Source organism: Macadamia integrifolia, chromosome 3, assembly GCF_013358625.1.
Source record: "Macadamia integrifolia cultivar HAES 741 chromosome 3, SCU_Mint_v3, whole genome shotgun sequence".
In the NCBI taxonomy this organism is placed as follows: domain Eukaryota; kingdom Viridiplantae; phylum Streptophyta; class Magnoliopsida; order Proteales; family Proteaceae; genus Macadamia; species Macadamia integrifolia.
This window is the reverse complement of record NC_056559.1, coordinates 9,331,980-9,353,522: the sequence shown is the minus strand read 5'-3', so window position 1 is coordinate 9,353,522 and position 21,543 is coordinate 9,331,980. Positions and strand designations below refer to the sequence as shown.

General features: G+C 38.2%; 1 protein-coding gene across 1 annotated transcript in view; it reads left to right on the top strand.

The window, feature by feature from the left end:
- The window catches only part of LOC122074030 (anaphase-promoting complex subunit 6), a 47,529-nt gene that overhangs the window by 14,401 nt on the left and 11,585 nt on the right, over positions 1 to 21,543 (top strand). Inside the window, exons 4-11 of the mRNA XM_042638814.1 lie at positions 2,567 to 2,606; positions 2,934 to 2,979; positions 6,622 to 6,701; positions 6,865 to 7,046; positions 7,141 to 7,266; positions 17,233 to 17,307; positions 18,080 to 18,205; positions 20,486 to 20,555. Coding sequence (XP_042494748.1) covers positions 2,567 to 2,606; positions 2,934 to 2,979; positions 6,622 to 6,701; positions 6,865 to 7,046; positions 7,141 to 7,266; positions 17,233 to 17,307; positions 18,080 to 18,205; positions 20,486 to 20,555 — 745 coding nt within the window. The remainder of the gene's footprint in view (positions 1 to 2,566; positions 2,607 to 2,933; positions 2,980 to 6,621; positions 6,702 to 6,864; positions 7,047 to 7,140; positions 7,267 to 17,232; positions 17,308 to 18,079; positions 18,206 to 20,485; positions 20,556 to 21,543) is intronic.

Genomic DNA, 21,543 nt, shown 5'->3' with positions numbered 1-21,543 from the left:
CTTTGAATTTTGGAGTTTAGAGCTCCAAGTTTATCTTCATCTCAATTTTGGTACTGCCTGGGCCTTTTCTCTTGCGGTTGTTAAGGTGTTCTCTATATGGCAGTGGGGTCCTATGTGATTGTCATAAATTAGAATATTATGGTTCTTCCTCTCGCTGCCATTAGTTTGGGAGGAGGGTTTGGAAGGAGACGAGTGGGATTTATTTTCTGGAGTTGGGTTCCTCCTATTCAGTTTTTTTTTTGAGGATATAGGCTGGCTTCTCATTATCTTTTCTCCATCTTGCGGGAGTTGCAGTTATGGAATTTCATTGCTTTTAGCAAAGGTGTATAATAGAAATTGTTAAGTATATGAGAGCATGTATCGGTTGGAGGGCTATGAGTGACCATAGACCCCCATACCATGTGATTATATTTGATTTGTCTTTGTTAGTGTCCTTTAGGATAGTTGTTAGCTAAGTTAGAGCTAGTTTCCTGTTTTGATTATACATTCTACTTTCCTATTTGGGTTATGACTATGTAATAGGTAGTCTATATATTGAATGAAAGGGGAAGAACCAACTACATGGTTGTGACTCCCAAGTTAAACCAATCTCATTTTATCTCTCTTATTTCTTTTTCTTTGATTCTGGTTCTCAAATCTTTACATGTTATTAGAGCTATAATTTGTAGCTGGTATGAGAGTCGTTACAAGATCTCATGCTACTGTGAAGCTCTAGTTCTTTTTAAAAAAAAAAAAAAAAAAAAGGAACCAGGGTTTCAATGATTTTTTTTAAGTCCTCGGTTCCTGCTGCTTTGGTTCGTGTCTGGAGTGAAGGACGTCTGGTTCGTGTCAGTTCCTTTTTTGGTTAGTTGTTGCTGATTTCTAGTTGCTGTGATTGTTCTCTTCGCTGTTCAAACCAGTTTTCTGCTGAGAATCGACTACCATGTTGCATTCTCTGGTTCTCAATTGCTTGAGTCTAGGTTATCGAATCATAGTTGGAGAAGATGGTTGTTGCCGTCGTTTAGGGTTGCTTCCCCTGTCTTGGGAGTCAAGATAGCTATGGCTGTCCATTCCTCTTTGTGAAACCCTAGTTGATAGAAGAAGTAGAATTAGGGCTTCATATACTGATGAAGACTGAAGTATTGTTTGATCAGTCATACCTGAATCGATTCATTCCCCTGCTGCTATCAATTTTCTGGGTCGAAGAAGTTGCTAGTTGCTGGCATTTTTTTTGGAGGAAGAAGATGTGCACCATTGTGCCATGTCGCGGTCCCTCTTCTTTCTCAGGTATTAAGGGATTTCTTTGGCTGGAGAGAAACATCGTTCTGCTATTTGGGATTGGCACTTTCTTGCTTTGTTTGGTTAAGAAGACAAGTTGCTTGGTCTGGTTTCCGCCGTCTCTGCCCTTGGTTTTCTTTTTTAGTTACCACAATTTCTGAGTTTCCATATATGCCCCCCTCAAAGTCCAAAATTCCTTTTTCTCGTTTTTGGTTCTCGAATCATGATGGTAGCGTGAGTGTGTGACTCTAAAAAATACAAAAAGTCACGTTATTTCTTGATTTTAAGACCTATCTTCCAGGTCACCATATTTTTTGTCTTTTACTTATCTTAAGTTTCCACAATCTCGTTTTGTCTTTATCTGATGTCCCATGTTACCCCTCCTTTCTCCTTTTTATTACTAGTTGCCATTATGTTTTAGTCACTTTTTAGTTTACCCTTTGACCTTCGATTGTGATTTTAATTGAGGTTCCCTTTTTTTACCAAATTGTCATCCCACTTTGGAACTCTTGATTAACTACAAGAGTGATTCCTTTTTGCAAATTTCAATTTCTGGGCATTTTTAACCTAAAATTGATGGATTAGTTATATAAGTGCCATTGGGTATATATATGTGGCAAGTTATTATTTTGTACCAAGTTATTGTTTTGATGGGCTCAGGATCACCTTGATTTGGAGTTTACACTTTTTTGAAAATTGGTAATTGCATGCATGGTAATTGGAGTTATTTTTTTAGATTTGCTACCGTAAGGGGGAGATTGGAAATTATTTTGTTGCGGTGCTCTTGGTTATGTGATTCTTTATGGTGGTGGTTGTTGAAAAATTTGTCTTTGAGTACCGCTACACGTGAAGGGGAGATTCAAATTATCTGGTCAATTTGATTGATTTTCAACTCAAGATTATGTCTGCTCAAGATTATTTATCTTTACAGAAATATAATGTTTTCTCCCTTCTCTGTCTTCCCTTGCCAATAGAAAAAAAGAAGAAAGAAGGAGGGGGGGATTGAACCTTTTCCCTGCCTTCTGCTTTTTACAGCTTCTGTTGGTCCTTGACTTTTGACCTCTGACCTCTGACCTCTGACCTGGTTAATGCTATCTGTTCAATCTTCTAATTCTTAGCTTGAAGACCTTCACTTCAGATGTCTTTGTCCCATTATCGAATTCTGAATTCTGAATTTAGAAGTTATTTTTTTTTTCTTTTAAAGCATGTGCTTATTTTAATTTTTGTTTCCTCACAACATTAAGCGAGACCACGTTCTTTATTGGTGGAAGAGCTCATACACTTTCGTTCCCTCGTGATTTTTTTTTAGGTACAAAGCTGCTCTCAAGGCTGATCCATTATGTTATGAGGTGTGTAATACCATAACTTATTCTGTTAATTCCCTCGCCCATGATATAATGTCATGTTGCATGAACCTGTATCTATAGAACAGGCGGGGTTGCTGTAACTCCCTCAACTTCCTTAATTGACTATTTCCATGGTTGCACCGCAAGATGATAATATGTGTTCTAATTTGTTGGACAACTTGTTTTTCCAAAACCTGTTCTCTCTTTTAGTGGATCCCCCTCTCTCTCTCTCTCTCTCTCCTTCCCTGCGTTTTCTGTTGTTCTCTTAGAAACGGTAATAGATCTGTGAAATTGTATCTCATTATGATATCTCTTAACATTTTATTTCAGGCTTTGGAATGCCTTATCGACAATCACATGCTGACTTGCGAGGAAGGTAAACTTCCAGCCTTAGTTTATGCAGTATGTTAGAAACATATGACTGAATGAATTTTATGTTTTTCATCACATGGTCTGAAGTTCCCCAGAAAATTTCCTATTGGGTGGCCATATGAATTGTTTTTTTCTTCTTCATGAATTGGTTAGCACACACATATCACGAGTGACTCATGCACCAAAGGATGGTGGATAATAGAAAGGAGAGAGGATAAGGGGAAGCACAAACTTTGCGAAAGAAGAATCAGTAGTGCTTTGATGGCCCTAAATATGTGCCACATGGCTGCATAGTTGGGGCTCAAATTTTATGGGCTTGTTCGGATCAATACACCACCATATGTATATGTGGTAATTTTCAGACGAAACACATTTTTCCATGTGGTTATGTAAGGTTTTGAGATATGGATCAAAATGCAGTACTGGACAGATCAGTTTAACAGCAGAATGAAATGCCAGCTAGAGCAGCTGGTAAGGATGATGGCATGTTGTCACTGTGTCTTGCAATCAAATCCTGTCTTCATCTTGAGGGGGTGCATAAGGGTGGAGGTTTCAGTTGTAAGCACATCCGCCCCACCTCCCCCGCAAAAAAAAAAAAAAAAAAAAAAAAAAAAGCCGCCACCCAAAAATTGAAGGGAGAGATTTATTGGCTGAAACTATATTGGGAAAAGTTCATTTCATGGTTGGCTTTATGGATGCCATGGTGCTCGAAATTTGTCACATTATGAACCAGAGGGTGCCCTATCTATCCAACAAATGGATGGGTCAGATTAGGCCTTCATTGGGTTCAAGTAAATGAGCCATAAAGGAAATCTTGCATTGATGGGGTCACATAGAAGACATTTCCTGCATATATGTGGAAAAAAATCAATTTAGGTTAATTAAAAGAACAAAGACTCACGTTATCACTGTAGGAAATATTTCTTGTACTGTCAGCTATATATACCTAGTGGATTGATGACTTGATTGTTCTGACCATTGGATTGATGTGGAAATTCTATGGATTGGCTTCGTTTTGAATTTAGTGGCCCATCTCAGGATTCTCAACAGTGTGGCCCCTTCGTGTGTAAGGTTTCTCCTCCTTGTTCCTGTAGTGGTGCATATGCTTTAAAGTGAATTGACCATTCCAAACAATTTCTAAAGCATTATTCTGACTTGTGAAATGCCATATTGAACTGACAATCACATGACTAGGTGACGACATGGTTGACTTGTTGACAAGGTTTGAGCTCCAGTGAATGTTGCTACATATTAAAAAAAAAAATTATATGTACCCTTCCTAATATGTTGCCACATGGCAGACAGGTTGACAGTGTTGAAATGGCTTGAAGGATTGTCCTGCCAGCTTCCTATCCCACTTAATTTAACTTTAGAATATTTCAAGTTGAGGTCACATTATAGGCAAAGTAGTGGTCTTTTTCTGGTCATCTTCTAGTCATGTTGGTAACTTAGTTTGGTTAATGCATAGGACTAAAAAATCAGTGGGAATGGTAATATCTAAACATCCAAAGTAGGGGCATGGATTAGATATGGACATAGGCTGCATTTGGTACTCATTTTGTTCTAGAAACGACTTTTCGTGTCAAAACCAGAAATTTCCATTTCTGTGTCAAAATTCCATTTTGGAATGAAACTTCTCGTTTTTGCCTTTTTTTTAACCCGGTGGTTTTAAGAAAAACAGAAAAACGAACCGTGTACCAAACGGATGATCCCGTAAAACGAAAAAAATGCCAGACCTTTTTTTGGATGACTACCAAATGCAGCCTAAATGTCCATATTAAATGTTCAAGCACATCTACATCCATGGCCATATGGTGTATCTGATAGTGATGGTGTGCGTTGGATACCAAACCGTTGCTAAAATTTTCATCATTATGCCAACGAGTATAAAACATGGTATCATGACATGATAATCTAGGCTTAGTATAACCATGTGAGGAAGCAGTATTGTATTTGGTATGCTTAAAGAAGTTGACTACTTCAAGACCTTGGTACCCTTAACATCTCTTATTAGTCATGCATAGGTATTTTAGTTTATGGATCGTAAGAAATAATTTAACATTTATTCAGCGAAGATAAATTTTGTTTTTTTGTTTTTTGTTTTGTTTTGTTTTGTTTTTTTTTTTTAATAATTCACATTTCCCTCAATTTTTCATTATTTCAAGTCTTGTAAAATTTCCCCAAAGGTTTTGTTACTCTTAGTAGCAAAACTACTAGCAGTGTCAAGACAATGCTTGATAGCACTTCTTGAAAAACTTGCAATATGTTACACATAAATGTTTCCCTCATGTCACAGAAATGTCCTTTTGATGTGGAGCGGAGATTTCCAATTGTTGGGATTTATTTTATTCTTGGTAGCAATCATATATTTTCTGTATTCTGGTGTTGATAATTGAGTAGATTTGAGCATCGTTTTGGTTTGCTAATTTATGTCCAAACAAAATGTTAAGGGTTTTTATTATCTTGTACTTTTATGGCTAAATTTAGTTTGGACATAAATTCTCTCTTCTACTTCCTTACCTCCCTTTCTCTGCTTCTTCATCTTTGGTTGGAGCATCGTCGGTTGGAGTTGCAACTTGGCCACCAGCCCGTAGGTCACCATCCTCGTTAGGCCTGTCTAGGCTCGTTTGATTTCTCACTGAGCCAGCAGCCTTGACGCCTCCAGTCAGTCCCGTTCACCTGCTCTCTCCCCAATTGCTGTCTTGCACCGGTGCTGCTTGGTTGCCAGCCAGCCCTGCAAGGCCAGCCACTGCTCGAAGTGCCTAGCTCGCTAGACTGACACCGATTTTCTGCTAGCTGCATGACCAGGAGCCTGTTAGGCCACCATCTATGCTTGGACGGCATCCGCTTTGGCATTGCCCTTCGCAAGGCCGACACCCTCCATCGTGGTTATCACCTCCGCTCAGCCGGCTGCCTGCTTGGCCGTGGCCCTCCGGAAGGCCAGCGCACCTCCACCATGGCTTCCCTCTTAACGGCGGTGCTCTCTTGGCGGCTGAGAAGATGAGGAGATGAGATAGGTTGTTAGGGTTTGTGGAACACTAATTGGATTTTACTTGGTTGCCCTTGCTTGTAATGAGCTTCCTTGTTTTGTCTATAGCCGGGTGGGCTTTCAGTTATAATGGGCGTGTTAGTGACATGTTTTTGAGTCTTGGAGCCCATGTGGGCCTTGGTTGTAGTCCTTTATGGGGTTTGTTACCCTTGTTGGGTTTGTAATTTTTCCTTTGGGGCTATATTCTCCCTCTCCCTTCTTTTTATACATTTAATATTCACCCCAAAAAGAAAAAAAAAAAGGTTAGGATTCCATAGTCTATATATGGATGCTTATTGTACTGTAAGATATGATGATAAATTGTATGTTTTGCTATTGCTTTTGAGAATGATCCTCTGCTTTGAAAGTGTGATTTCTTGGGAACCCTTGGTACTATTGTGCTTGTCTTTTTTTGTTTCATTCTATTTCTTCTATTTTCTACTTTATTTTAATAGTTTATGCAAGTTTTCCATGACTTTATCCAAGATTCGTGTTATCCCTTGGCTTCCCCCCCCCTCTTTCCTGGGTAAGAGTATTGGCAAGAGCTGGTACGCCTGCATAACCATTGTTTAGCTTATGAGACTCAATACTTGACGTGGTTGGTTTTTATTAATACAGAAACAAGTCTTCTGTCATCATTGCATTTTGGTCCTGAAGATGGATGGCTTGCATCTTTCTATTCATGTTTAATAACGAAGGTAAGCGCACTTTGACTTCATGATGTATTTATGCAAGAGTGGAAATGTTAATGGTTGTAAGCCTTCTCATGTCTTCAAACATGAGTCTAATGGTATGAGTGCTTCTTGTACATGTGCTGCCTTTTTGATTGTTGAGCAACCTCTTTCCTTTTTGGTTATCCAGTATGGCAAGGAAAATGTCGTAGAAGCAAAGTTCAAAGAACTGGAGAAAGAAAATTGTGATATTAACTCTCCGAATGCCTCAGTCACTTGCACACTGAAGAACAACACAGATCTGTTGGCCTGCAAAGCTGAATACTACCATCAATGTGGAGAATATCAAAAATGCTTTGAACTGACTAAAATGTAAGTTGTATATGGATGGAAAACAGGAAGCAATACAAATTTGTATGTGATAAGATGGGATTCATGAAACTTTCTGCTTCATGCCATTTTTCAGACTACTTGAAAGAGATCCCTTCCATTTGAAATGTACTTTGGTGCATTTAGCTGCTGCTATGGAGCTTGGCCATGCAAATGAGCTCTATCTTATGGCATCCAGTCTAACAAAGGACCATCCTAAAAAGTGAGTGTCTGTGCACCTCTATTTTTGTTTGTCCAGACATGCTTGTGAGTTGAAAAGTTAGTTGGCATTGAGTGGTTTTGCCATGAAATTCACCTATCAAGATGCTTTGACCATTTGCAATTCTGATGGAATACTGACATTTTTCCTTTTGTCTTTCGATATTTTATTTGTTTTGATGATAAAAGCATCGGTGTTGAAAGTTTAATACGCCAATTATTGTTGAATTGTACTAGTCCCCCCCCCCCCCTTTTGGAGTTGTTACACTATTGTATTAGGGCTTGCATGATAACCATTCTATTTCTGTGCTAAATTTCTGGGCCATATATATGGGAAAAAAGGCATTTGCTAATGTGTAGTAATTTCTATTTCTGGGCTAGAAAAGATATAGAGATGTGTTTTTTAAGCACACATTACTTTTAGTGTATGGAACTTGTATAAATTTACAAAATGTCGTTCAATACCCAAATTTTTGGCATAGGCAGTGGTGGTGGTGGTGGCTGTGGAGGAATGGTGGTGTGGCAGTGGTGGGGGTGGTGGTTGAAGTTGTATTGCTTGTGTTCTATTTTTAACATGAAATTACTTCTCAAAGTAAACATGTGCTCATTAAAGTGCAACCCCCTATTTCTCCCTCTTATTTATGGGATAGAGAAGTGACTAAAAAAAAAAAAAAAAAAAAAAAAAAACCCAGCAGCATTTTGGTCCTAGTTTATTTCCGGGAACAAAAAAATGAATCGGCGTTCGTAAATAGATTTCTATTCATTTTTTGTTCCTTGAAACAAAAAAATTTGAGAAATGGAGAAGCGAAATGGTTATCATGCAGGCCCTTAGTATTTTTTTTATTTTTTTAACTTTTGAATTGATGAAAGTTGTCATTTATCTTACTTTGGGGGGGGGGATTTGGCAAGTATGAGTCTTAATTTGCATAATAATCCCTCTACTTGAAAAAGTTCCCATCTGCTGTGCTTGCTTCTGTAGGGACGGTATCCGCCAGGATAATATTATGATAATTGCTCTCTCATATATGCAACTTTAATGGGAATGGGCTAATTATCTTTGTAGTTTGTATCCGTCGACTCTTTCTTTTTAACATGTTGATATATATATATATATATTTATAAGCTTTTCTGGTGAAGAAAAATTTGCTGCCAATTTGATGGAATTTTTCTCATGTAAGATGATATACAAATCAACTCAGCCTTATCGTTACTAAATGGGGTCGGCTATATGGATTCTTTCCCCTAAGCTATGCATAGGCTTTCCTCATCAGTTCTCCTAGTGTCATGTTAGGTCTACCCCTAGCTCTTTTCGCTCCTTTGATCTGAATCAAATCACTCTTTTAGACTAAATATCTAAAGGTCTTCGTTGCACCTGTCCATGCCATCTTAAACGACTTTCTCTCAACTTATCATGTATTGTAGTAAAGCTAATCTAACTTTAGTTGGTTCATTCCTGATTTTATGCTTTATAGTGTTATCAGTCATCCATCTCAACATCCTCATCTCAGATACACATGGGTTTATCTATATGGTGTTTCTTTATTGCCTAACATTTAGCTCCATACATCATTTTCAGTCGCATGACTGTCTTATAAAATTTTCCTTTTAACTTTAAGGAATTCATCGATCACACAACACTCTGGATGCACATCTTCACTTCATCCATCATATATTAATTCTTTGTGCAACAAAACAACAACACCAACACCAACAACAACAACAACAATTCTGATTTTTCCCTAATGGGGTCGGCTACATGGATTAGTCAAAGGAAAAGATATGATGTAGAAGAGAGAAAAAGGGGGGGGGGAGTGCTCAAGAAAAGAAATTAGACAATGCAGCATGTCCGGGTCATCTCACTAAACACAGTCTGCCACATGGATCTTTGTCCTCCAAATAGCTCTACTTGATGTCATACTAGAGTTAAGACCATAGTTAGTAAATACGCGTATAATTCACGTATTCGAATGTTTAATTTTAAAAGATCGTAATTTTGCGTATCAATCCAAAAAAATCATTTAATACGCATATTTTAAAGATGAACGTATTATACACGAATAATACGTTACATACTTAATAAAACTTTTGGGTTAAAAAAAAAAAGATTAACCCAAATGGGCCAAATCTCGATTCCCGACCCCTGTCTTCTATCAGGAACCCTAGTCAATCGAAACTGTAACCCTTCTTCCCTCATCTAAGTAAACCAAAACAAAGGAGGAACCCTTGCCCCAGTGACCCCTTCTCCATCTCAGTTCTCGGCGGCCAGCGACCGAGGGCGATAGCTAAGACATCAATAATACCCCCTGCTCCCATTATCTTCTCCATTTCTCTTCCCATTGATTGTTGAAAACCCAATTAACCCTTCCTCTTATCCGTTTCTCTTCCCATTGGTAGTTGAAAATCCAATCGAGGGTGATTGCACCTGCAAATAATTTTTAACGAGAAGCAAGAAAGATTCAAAAGAGATGACTCACATGGACAAAGATGGCCAAGGGCCAAATGAAAACCTTTCTAGGAAATTTAGCATACAATTGCACCAACAATTATTTATAAACATAGTTGCAATTGGACAATGTGAAGAATTAGAAAGAGGGAAATGTCACGGTGTTCTCCTCCCTATGTTCTTGCAATACTGCATCTGAGAAATCAAAGGAGTTGAAGGGAGGAGGTTCTTGAGCCTCAAAATTGATCCGTGACCGGTCCTAGATTGTATCCCCCATGGAATTTCAAGAAAATCCAAGAGCATCTTTGGGATGAAAGATTGCAAATACTTATTCTCCATCTTCTTAAGCCTTGTTTTCGTACCAAGAAGAAGAAGAGAACATGTAAAAGTTATGAGATGAGATGAAGTTTGATTCTCTCTTAGTTCTTTCTACCATACCCTCTATAGGGGTTAAATTTAATTAATATTAAATGTGGAAATCCAAAAGAATGGGGAATGATTTCAAATTGAAAAACCAGAATGGATTTTAGTGATGCAATTTGCCGATGGATTTAGGATATCTTTTATTTACTTTCCATTTTTAAAGCTAGAATTAGTTGGTAGTAATTTTATTTAGATTGAATTTTTATTTTAGTTGCCAATTAGTTTAGTTTCCATTTTAGTGAACTCCCAATTTTATTGCTTTGGTTTTCTTTTATAAGCTATGTAATACACTAGTAATAGACAGATTTTTGGAATGAATTTGAGAAATTAGGTATTGGTTGAACAATGGCTGCCGACCCTCTTTTCCTCCTCTTCTGATTTTCCTTATCTTCTTCTTCTTCTTCCCTCTTTATTTTCTGTTTAGTTTTTGAAAGAGAGTGACTTAAGAGTAAGTAGGAGTGTGATTGACGATCCAAGACCAGCCGCCCAGTTCAGGTTGAAATACAGGTATAGGCCCAAGATCGATCTCCATTATCAGGGTTGGAGCTACAGTCGACCTTGGCTGGAACTCTCCAACCGATCAGCCAAAACACAAGCCCTTTGGAGGGTTTCTTAAGGACCACTAGGGGGCCCTTCGACCAGAATTGCAGAGCCATCCAAGGCCTGTTGAAGCAATGGCAGGAAATTTCCTTCTTGCTTGTGAAACCCTTCTCTGCCCAGATCTGGTTTAGGTCCTTCGATCTCTCTCACTATTGGATTGCTTGGACTGAAGCTTTAACTGCCTCCAGAAATTCCAGACCAAACCGAGAAGCATTCAAGGAGTTCTCTCCTCTTTCGTTTTCCCTGGTTCTTCCGCCTTTGCTGGTTAGTATCGTGAGGAAGAAGAAAACTTTGTTTATACACATTAATTCTGGTTATTACAAGTAAGTCCCTCCAACTTTTGAATTCTTTATTAAAGACACCCCTCTTTATTAGTTTGCAAAATGACCCCACTCCTGGTTTTATTTCAGCTTAACCCCACTATCATTTTTATTTTTAGAATTGATCATTCTCTTTGGATTTAATTCCTGTTAAGTCCCTATTCACTTATTTCACTCTAAAAGGGGTTTAAATTGTACCAGAAATTACAATATTACCCCTGGTCTTGTCTAAAGTGAACTATTTGGTTATTTAGTGTGCCCTAAGCGATCCGATTTCAATCCTTGGAACCCGAATCCGCATCATTTAGTATCCATAAAAGCATGGGAGATTAGAATTTAGTTTCAAACAATCATGTCTAGTCCCGTGTTTTTGCTCCCGTATTTTTACAGAGCAATCGTATTACACATGTACTGTATCATTGCCGTACGTATTTTATTGTACCGGATTTTTTGAAACGTATTATTATCGTATGGTCCATTTAATTGCCGTATGTATCCGTTCCCGAACTTACTATGGTTAAGACCAAGCTTTTGCATGTCTTTCCTTTCCAACTCATCAATGATTATTTTAGGCTTGCCCTTGCTCTACTAGCTCCTTTCCACTGGATTTGATCGCTCCTTCGAACTGGAGCATCCTCAAGCCTCCTTTGAACATGGTCATACCACCTTGAGCGGCATTCTTAGAGGTTGTCCTGAATTGGGGCCACTCCTAACTCAGCTCTTACCCTGTCATTTCTCACTCCAACTATCTTAGTTTTTTCGCACATCCATCTCAACATATACATCTCTGCTACACTTAACTTATCTATGTTATGCTTCTTGACTGTTTAGCATTCCGCCCCATACAAGATAGCCGGTCTTACGGCCGTCCTGTAAACCTTCCTTTTAAGCTTGAGGGGAATGAGTCGATCACACAACACTGAAGATGTATATCTCCACTTCAACCATTTTGCTTTAATTCTTTGGGAGACATTATCATCTATCTCACCATCCTTGCTAATAGTAGACCCCAAATATCTAGAATAGTCGCTTTCCAAGATCTCTTGCTCTTTAAGCTTCACCACATCAATATCTGTCCTTGAGCTACTAAAGGTACAAACCATATACTTCGTCTTTGTTTTTCTTAGCTTAAGACCTCTTGATTCCAAGGTAGATCTCCATAATTCCTACTTATCATTAATCCCTTCCACTTTCTCATCCACCAAAACGATATCATCAGCAAAAGCATATACCATGGAACCTTCCCTTGAATGGTCTTGGTTAAATCATCCATGATGAGTGTAAACAAATAGATTTAAAGTGGATCCTTCAATAGTAATTGGGAACTCACTAACATGATCTCCCATCGATCTCACACTAGTCACAATGTTCTTGTACATGTCTTTAATTATGTCCACATACATACTAGCCACCTTGATGTAGATTCCAGCTATGGGCTGAGCTATCGCTAGAAGAAAGCCTAGCCCAAGTAGGGCCATCAATCCACTTAAGTCAGTCCACTTAAGTGTTTAATTTAATTTAGTCATTAGTTAATAAAGGCCCATTGGGCTCATCGATTTATGTAATAAGGCTGTAAGTGGCTAGTAGTTAGTAACTAATTAGTTCCTAAGTTGTCTAGGATTCTATGTTAATTCCTAATAGGAGTACAACTCCTGATGTAGATACGCATCTGGGTATCTACCGAGAGATGAACCGGATCCATATTGAGTCCTTAGTCTAGTAGGATTTTAGAAATTTACTTTATTTAGGAAGGTTGGCTTTTATTTGATTTTATTCATTTTATTTTAGCAAGTTGGGTTCACATTCAATTTAGAGTCTTAGTAGAGTCGGTTTGCTTAGTTATGGTAGTTTCCTTATTTCAATTGGTTTCTAATTTTGTCTTTTATTTTCCCTATATATTGGTTGTAACCGGTGGACAAAATTAGAGATTGAAAAGATGAATTGACTTTTGAGTGTTTGTGAAGCCTGTGGGCATCTCCTTCCCCCCCCTTTCTTTGTGCGATTTCTCCCTCTCCCCTACAACTCTGAGACCCATCTCAGGGATTTCTTCCCTACCCTTACTGGCCCTCCATCAACTCCTAGTTAGAGTATGACTGCTATTATTGTAACTTCTGCCCTCTATTTAAAAAGGAGCTGCTGTACTCAGAAAATCACAATTGAATAAACAAAGAATTGCAGTCAATTGCTTCTAAACAATCGAGATAGCTGTGGGTGAGATGCCCGGGCCGAGATAGCCAATCCCACCCATGACTCTCTTGTCTTCTTCTTTCTTTCTCTTGCTTTAATTCTCTGTTATTAGTTCTTGTTTGCTGTAAGATTCAAGGAGTGAGTTTCAGATTCTGTTAATGGTCCTTAAAGCTAAGATCGACCAGCAACACGTGAGGGTTTTTAAGAAGATCGATCCCCCATATTTTCCACATCTGAGTTCTGATTTGCAGGCCCTTTTCAGGGTGTGTTCTAGGCTGCCCAAGGATCACTCGATCCTCATCTGAAGTCCATCCAATAAGTCCAGCTGCGGTTCTTGGAAAATCTCTCTAGTTTCTCTCCAGGCTCTGAAATCAAGAAACTGCAGTTCTCCTACATCATCCGACAGAATCCATTCATCTTTGGACGTTTTGTTCCTCACACTAGGGCCTACAATTGACCCTAGTTTGAACCACCTGAGCAGCCTAACTCTAGCCGCAGGTATCCCTCCAAACCCCTAGCTGCAGGTCCTTCTTTCTCCTAGGGTTTGAGTCTTTGGCTGGTTATTGCTACTGCTTGTTCTTTATTTTAATTAGTAGTTCTTTGGGGGGTTATTTCTGATCCTTGTTCCATTGTTTTCTGTTTCTACTTCTGATTTCTGTCAAGGCTAGTTAGCAAGTCCTATTTGATTTTTTTGGGGCGTAATACATTGGGGGTGGTTGCCTTGTGTAATCTACTTCTACATTACACCCCACCTTTTTTTTTCCAAAGCATGCCAAATTAGTTCTTTGGGGACTCTATCAAACTTATGAGTCATGCTATGAAATTATGGTAGAAAATCATCGAAGTCCGCATTATAAATGAAACTAATGCCTCGAGGAACCAATTTGGTTTTATGCCTGGGAGATCCACGACGGAGGCGATCTACCTTTTACGGAAGCTCATGGAAGAATCTAGATCCTACAAGAAGGATCTTCATATGGTGTTCATTGACCTAGAAAAGGCCTCTATAGTTATTACAACTTTGTATATCGCCTTTACTTTTGTAGACTGGAGTTTCTTTAACTTCTGTCACTCTTATTTTTCTAACATGTCTATGATGTGTGCTGTTATGATGTGTACTCCCATTACTCCGCCGAGTGTTGTCACCATTTAGCGAGTCGCAAAAATACGCAGCCCATCGCTTGTTGATGCCTTCATCCTTTACAAAAACTCTCCCATCATTGCTCTTAATACATCAGACATTATCAAGATCGCTGGTCTTTCTGTTGCGAATTTTAGGTATCTTATGAATAGCTTTTTCCTCTTATTTAGTATTTAGATTGTCATACAAGAAGTCCTCATATTTCTTTGCTTGTGCTTTCCTCACTATCTTTCTTAGCCTCGTTTCTAGCGATCTTATACTTTTCATGATCTTCAAATGCCCTAGTCCTTCGCAAAATCTTAAAACTGCCTTTCTTAAGCTTAAGGGCTACTTGTACTTCCTTATCCCACTACCAAGTCTCTCTAGGGATTAGCTGAGTACCCTTAGAGACCCCTAGAACCTCTTTATCAACTTTCTTAATGCAGTCCGTCATTTCATTCCACATTGTGTTAGCATATCCTTTAAAGTCCCACTTTCCCTATCATAGTTGTCATGGCGTCGCCTAAGCGTCGCTAAGGCTGCGATTTGGAGTCCTGGCGGAAAAAAAAGTTCATGGCAGTGCTACGATTTACGTGACTCACAAATGGAGGTCGCCATTGGTTGATAGGCGTCACCATGGCACCGCCATGGAAGCCAGGTCACGCTTGATTCACTAGGCGGTCGATTTTTTGTAAAATGCAGGGTGATTTTGATAGGGCTGTGTTGATTTTTGATGATTTGATGTCGCTTAATGTTGGTTTTATATGTCATAGGGTATATATTGTAGGCTTGTAGCATGCTAAATAACTTTAGAAAATAGGGAAAATAAAAAATGATACATGGGCGATTTGACCGCCATGGCAACGCCATAATGGGCGATTCATCGCCAAATCGATTAGCCACCCCTCCACCGCCTTGGATCGATATGACGTCGTGACAACTATGTTCCCTACTTCAACACTTTATCAGTAAAAGACCTTACAGAATCTCCTTTCAATCTCCACCACCTTATCTTAGGGCATACATGTTTCTTTGGCTTATGCTTCGTCACATTGAGGCACATATCCAAGATCCACAATCTATGTTGAGATGTTAGGCTCTCTCCTAGTATAACCTTACAATCCTTACGTATCAACTTTGTGCAACATCATCCTCTCTTTTTCCTTTATTTATGATTTAGCTCAGGTACCTAAAATAATCACATTGCGGTATCTCCCCATCATCAATTTCTCCACCTCATTATCAGTCCTATTGTTACTAAACTTACACACCATAGATTATGTTTTTGTTCTACCTATCGTAAAACCAACTTGCATTTTTCCCTTCTTTTGTTTCTGATCACCTCACTGTGTTCAGAGAAGAACCAGAGTTAATCTGAATTGTAGAGGTGTCTCGTCCTCTGGTCTCACCAGAAGCCTCACTGCTGGTCACTCGAAGGATCCATCAGCCAGCCTATTTTTTAAAAATTTCCTTTGGTTTGTTGGCTGCTGTATCGAGTAACTACCACATGGAATCAATAGCGCTTGGGGTAGAGATCCTTGCTCCAAAATTGCAGAACCATTAGAACTCTAGTGAAGGAGTTCTCTCCTTCACAAAGCTACTGGTTTTCTGCCTCCTTGCTTAGGCTGGAGGTGGAAGATAGTAGCCCTTTCCTGATTCGATTTTTTTTTCTCTAACCCTCACTTCGATATTGCCCTTCTTTTTTTTACACCTTGCCATTAAATTGTTTTCAGATTCCAAGTTTGCCCCTTCCCACCTTATATGTCACCTTTCCCCTTTGTTCCCATCTCTTAGACTTTACTCCCATCTATTTACAGAACTTTCATTGTGCACTTCAATTGAGATATTTATTAGTTGGGTGGGCTCATCCCTGATTGCATCATTATTTCTCTAAATCGTTCCACGAGTCTCCAAGTAAATAAATAACTTATGTAGTTGATCTTCCTGCATAAAAACAAATTGGTTATCTGTCATATTAGTTTCTTGTGTTAGGCGAGTTTCAAATACTCTCTCCCATAATTTCATAGTATGACTCGTAAGTTTTACGACTATAGAGTTTTTATCTTTTGGTAAATGGAAAGTTGTCATAAGCAAAAGAACATAATACAACACAGCAGCCAAGAAGGCAAGCCAAGTGAAAGTACCCAAACGGGCCAAAAAAAAACAAGAAACAGAAATGTTACAGCTTTGAGTATCACACTAATTTTTATAAATCATGTTAGATGGTGTGATTAGAAAAAGAAGGATCACACTGAAATTTGTAGAGTGGGAAGGAATTTATAACTGAGGAAAGTGGAAGGTGATCTTGAGAAGACACTTGGGTAAAGGAGCAATACAGGGTGTAACTTTCCAACCTGCCCTTTATTGTAATTGTATGGAATAAAATTTATTTGTAATAAATTTTGAAGTAATATAATGCTTTTATGTTTTGTTGTCGTATGGTTGGATGAATAACCTGTTATTCAGCAAAAGAAATTTACCATTAATTCTAGGGAGATGCTCTCTATTAACCACCTTAGCAAGAATTCCCTGCAAGCTGCTCTGCAAATCTCCCTGTTGGTACATTTCTTCCTTGCGGAAGGCTTGTTGCTGCTTGTATATCACAAATTGCCTTTAACGTTGAAGGCTCCCTCTCTTTTGAATAAGTTCTAACAGAAACAGTGAACATAAAGAGAGAACATTCCAGTGTGCCTCATCACTATGGTTGTTTCTCTTATTATACTATATTTCCAGTGTTTCTCTGTTTACAGAGTATGGCTAGAAAGTGGTTATTGAATTGTGGTGTTATAGATTTGATATGTTTCTTTTTAAAGTTTTGGTCTCTGGGTTCCTAAAAATATGTCATTAGCTGATGAAGACTTCTTTTCTTGTTTTTAGGGCTTTATCATGGTTTGCTGTTGGTTGCTATTACTATTGTATCAAAAAGTATGATCAGTCACGGCATTATTTCAGGTAATAATTGACGCACTTTCAAGGATGTATTAGTCTATCATGTCTTAACTTTCAGTTTTAGTTTTTTATTTGGGTACTGAGGTCACATGTTAGTCTGTCCATATGTCTACATATATTATCATCTGCTCATTCATCCAGGCATTTGGTGTGAAGTGGATAAAAACCTGCAGCTCTTCCAAAGTCTCTACTCATCTTGAATTTCTATATAAAGTCTGATTGTAATTTGGGAGTTTGTTTATTATATTGTGTTATTGCTAGGTTTACAACTTCTTTTCGCCATGGTACAATCGCAGAAAGTGACAGGTTCTTAGTGTTTAATGATTGATGTGACTTCAGGAAGCTGAAATGGTTTACTGGTTATGGGATACCTATTGAACATGAAGTGCATGAGATGACTCTGAGAAACCTTTATATCTCTCTCTAACAATTTTTCAGCCAAAAACAATTTTTTCACAAAAAACCCACAAAACCGGCAATTTTTTGATTTACTGTATTTCTTTCCCCATCCCCCAATGTATTTTTTTTTTTTCAAGAGTGTTTGTGGTTGTGATTTTGAACTGTTTGATGCATGGCCATCTTAGTTTTGTGTGTTGCTATTCCTCATGCATCTGATCTTGACATCTTGTAGGCTTGTACCTAGATGTGCTCTTGATTTCTACATTGTAGTTAATTTGTCAACATATCCATTATATACTTGACTTGATCACCTTAGTTTTGTAACGCAGTAAATGTGTCATTATTTTTCTTGTTGGCTAAGATGTTAATTCTGCAGCAAGGCTACGAATATGGATGGAACATTTGCTCCCGCTTGGATAGGATATGGTAATGCTTATGCTGCTCAAGAAGAGGGAGATCAGGCAATGTTGGCTTATCGGACTGCAGCTCGTATGTTTCCTGGGTAATTTACTATGTTGGCACTATTTTACTCACGTCGTTGTGCCCTCTTTTGGTTGTCATAAGCAGGGTTTAAAGTATCTCCGATACCGATACGATACCCTCCGTTACATATCTTAAATTTAGTTGACCGATACGATACACACCGGTACGATACATGAAATTTTTAAATCCTTTCGTATCGATATATATCCTACGATACATACCGATACGCACCAATGCACCACCGATACACACCGATATGATACGATACACACCGATATACACCGATACGTACCAATACTCTATGGAAAATATAAAATCGAGGTGAAATGTACGTTTCGGTATGTATTGACTGGTGCATATCGATGCGGTACGATACGTACTGATACACATATCTACGGTCATATAATAGCCAAGGTGGGTATTTTTTCTTCAGAAAAACACGATTTTTTAAGGGGCTTTTGTTCCAAAGTTGCTACCAGCCATATTTCTCTTTAACTAAAGTGGAAATCAAGGTTGGGACAATTACAAACCTTGAATTCTTGGTGCGATACCCTCAATTTAGTGTTTATGTATAATACATGTTATCAATAGTTTTTTTTAACAAATTTTTTATGCAAAAGTGTTTATATAAGTGTTTCCTATCCATTTATATGCATATCTTTAGCGTATCTCCGATACGGTACGATACCCTCCGATATGTATCTTAATTTTGGCCGACCGATATGGCGACCGATACCGATACTTTAATCCTTGGTCATAAGTATAATAATGGAAAACTTTGGTCATCATTTTGATAACGTGGAAGTCCAATATATGAATTGTGTATTAGTAATTCAAATTTAACCTGGAGTAAGCTTTATGGTTTGAGATCTCTATTAACTGTCTGTAACCTTCATTTTGTTGAGAATTGAGGAATGCTCATTTTATCTAGATTGCCTCGAATTTCTTAGGTTCTGCCTAGGGTTTTAAGATTAGTGGATGACCAGCAAACAACCAGTCTAATTATGCTTTTTTTTTTTTTCCCTTTCTTTTATGACAAAGACTGGAATTCCCTTACTGTAAACAGGACAGGATAAATAACCCTGGGACCTCTAGACTTTACAAGTAGTAACCGACTAAAAAAATATAGATGAAATTTAAATTACATCTTACCCCATGGCTTAAAGAAAATGACAACTCTTGGGGCCTGGACTTTTAACATTTCTTTTTCATACATGATTGGAAGGCTTCTTGCTGTATTTTTCCTGTGGCTGCAGCCTCCAAGCTGCCTTAGGCCATCAGCACATTGTTTGAATTAATTCATCATCCATAAAATGCTGGCTTTAAAGTTTACTACCTTATTTGTGAGGAGAGAACAAGAGAGAAAAAACTTGGGAGGAGTAAAGATGTGTGAGAGTTAAACAATGTTCTTTCAGGGAGAAGCTAGTCCTGATATATCCTCTGAGCGTTCTATTTATTTTTTTTTATTTTTTTTAAGCAAGGTAAATATTGTATTAATTCAAACGGAAAGCATCCCTCTATACTTAGGATTCTGTGCTACAGTAATCAGTCCACGAAGGGACTCTACCCCTTATCTTTCTCAGCCATCTCCCAAACTCCCTAATTCTTTTTAGTGTTTTGGCCCTTTAAATCTGGCAACACAAAAACCAACCATATATCATTCTTATTGTTTTCCTTACTTCTTTGGCCAGATTCTCTTCTTAGGTTAAAAAATCTGGGCATTTCTTTCTCTCTAATATGCAATACAGGGATCATTCTCCAATGATCCAATCGCAGTGGTCCTCCCCTTTGCCAGACCCCCTTCCCAGCACAGCAACACATAGAAAAGTCCCCGCAAAATTCCAATGCACTACAACACAAGCAGGAACTTTCCTATTTTCCTGGGGCAAACTTGCATTTAAAAAATAAATGACAATGCTATTGCAATAATTAAAAGGAGGTATCATGTCGTCTCCAAAGTAATAATTGCTGCGTCTGCATGAACTGGAACTTTTCCTGGAATCTTGAAGTCAATCTCATGGATTATATGGTTCAAGGAAAATTGGGGTCTTGGTTTGTCAATTAATACAGTTTACAGATTATTTAGGTATGAAACTGAATCAAGAATTCAAGATTATAACAAAGTAGGCAATCTCTCTAGAGTGATACTAGTACAAGGCTTAACTTCTTATTGTTATTGTTCTTTCAATATGAAATTTTTTGGATTGTCAATTATTTCTGCATGCTATAGCATTCAAAATCCTCTTTTCACTTGTAATGTTCTGTTTACAGGTTGAATCTTGTTATTCTCTTATTCCAGGTGCCATTTACCAACTCTATATATTGGAATGGAATGCATGCGAACACACAGCTTTAAAATGGCTGAAGATGTGAGTTTCATGCTTGTTACACAGCTTTACTTTGCAATTCACTTGTCGCAGATGAGTTGGATGTCTGAAGTCATTCATGTATATTTATCATAGATGCTACTGAACATTGATGCAGGACTGCCTTTGTTTTGGTATAGAAGTGATCTTATGAAAACCTGTGACGTGGTGGCAGGCTGAACAAGTCAACACTAACAAACCTACAGAAACAGAATTGTAGTGAACCAAGACATATAAAAAAATTTGATTAAATGGAACTGTAAAATGATGAACCTGATGAAGGTGAAAATTAGATATTCTAGAGAACCTATGGGGTTGCTTAAGTGGCAAAAATATCAAAGGAAGTAAATGGTTTGATGATGAGAAAGTGACATGGACGGAGATTAGTAAGTCACAAAATAGAAAAATAGTAAGTAAAGAAACCTGATATAACTCACTAACCATTCATCAGATGAACACAAGATTTATGTTGAATTGTATTAGGGATGCAGGAGAATGACATTGTTTAGTATCAACCCAAACTGGTTTACAAATTTAAAGAACAACTGTCCAGTGCAGTTGGTGAGTTGTGGTGTGCAAAAATCCCATGCTCACCAGGATTTCTTGAGTTTGAGTCTTTTGGCTGTTATCTACTCCCTCCCTGCCTATCAGGAAAAAAAAAAAAAAAAATCCAAAACTGGTGGACAGGATCTTAAAATCCATTGGCTGAATTTTAAACTAGGTTGCTGACCAATAGTATATGACAAGACTGAGTATCAGTGTGGGCTAAGTAATAGCAAAGTGGATGGTCAGAAGTCACCTAGGGATGCCCACAGTAGGAACTAGACTGCTGGAAGCTTTCTGGAACAGTGTAGAACAGAGAACAAACTCAAGAGATAATGGAGAAATGAAAGAAAAGATATGACCAATAGGTATCACACCTATGGCCTGCGGTCGGGCATCACCATCCTCCCTCCAAGGCTTCACCACCAAGGAAGTGACTGAATCACCA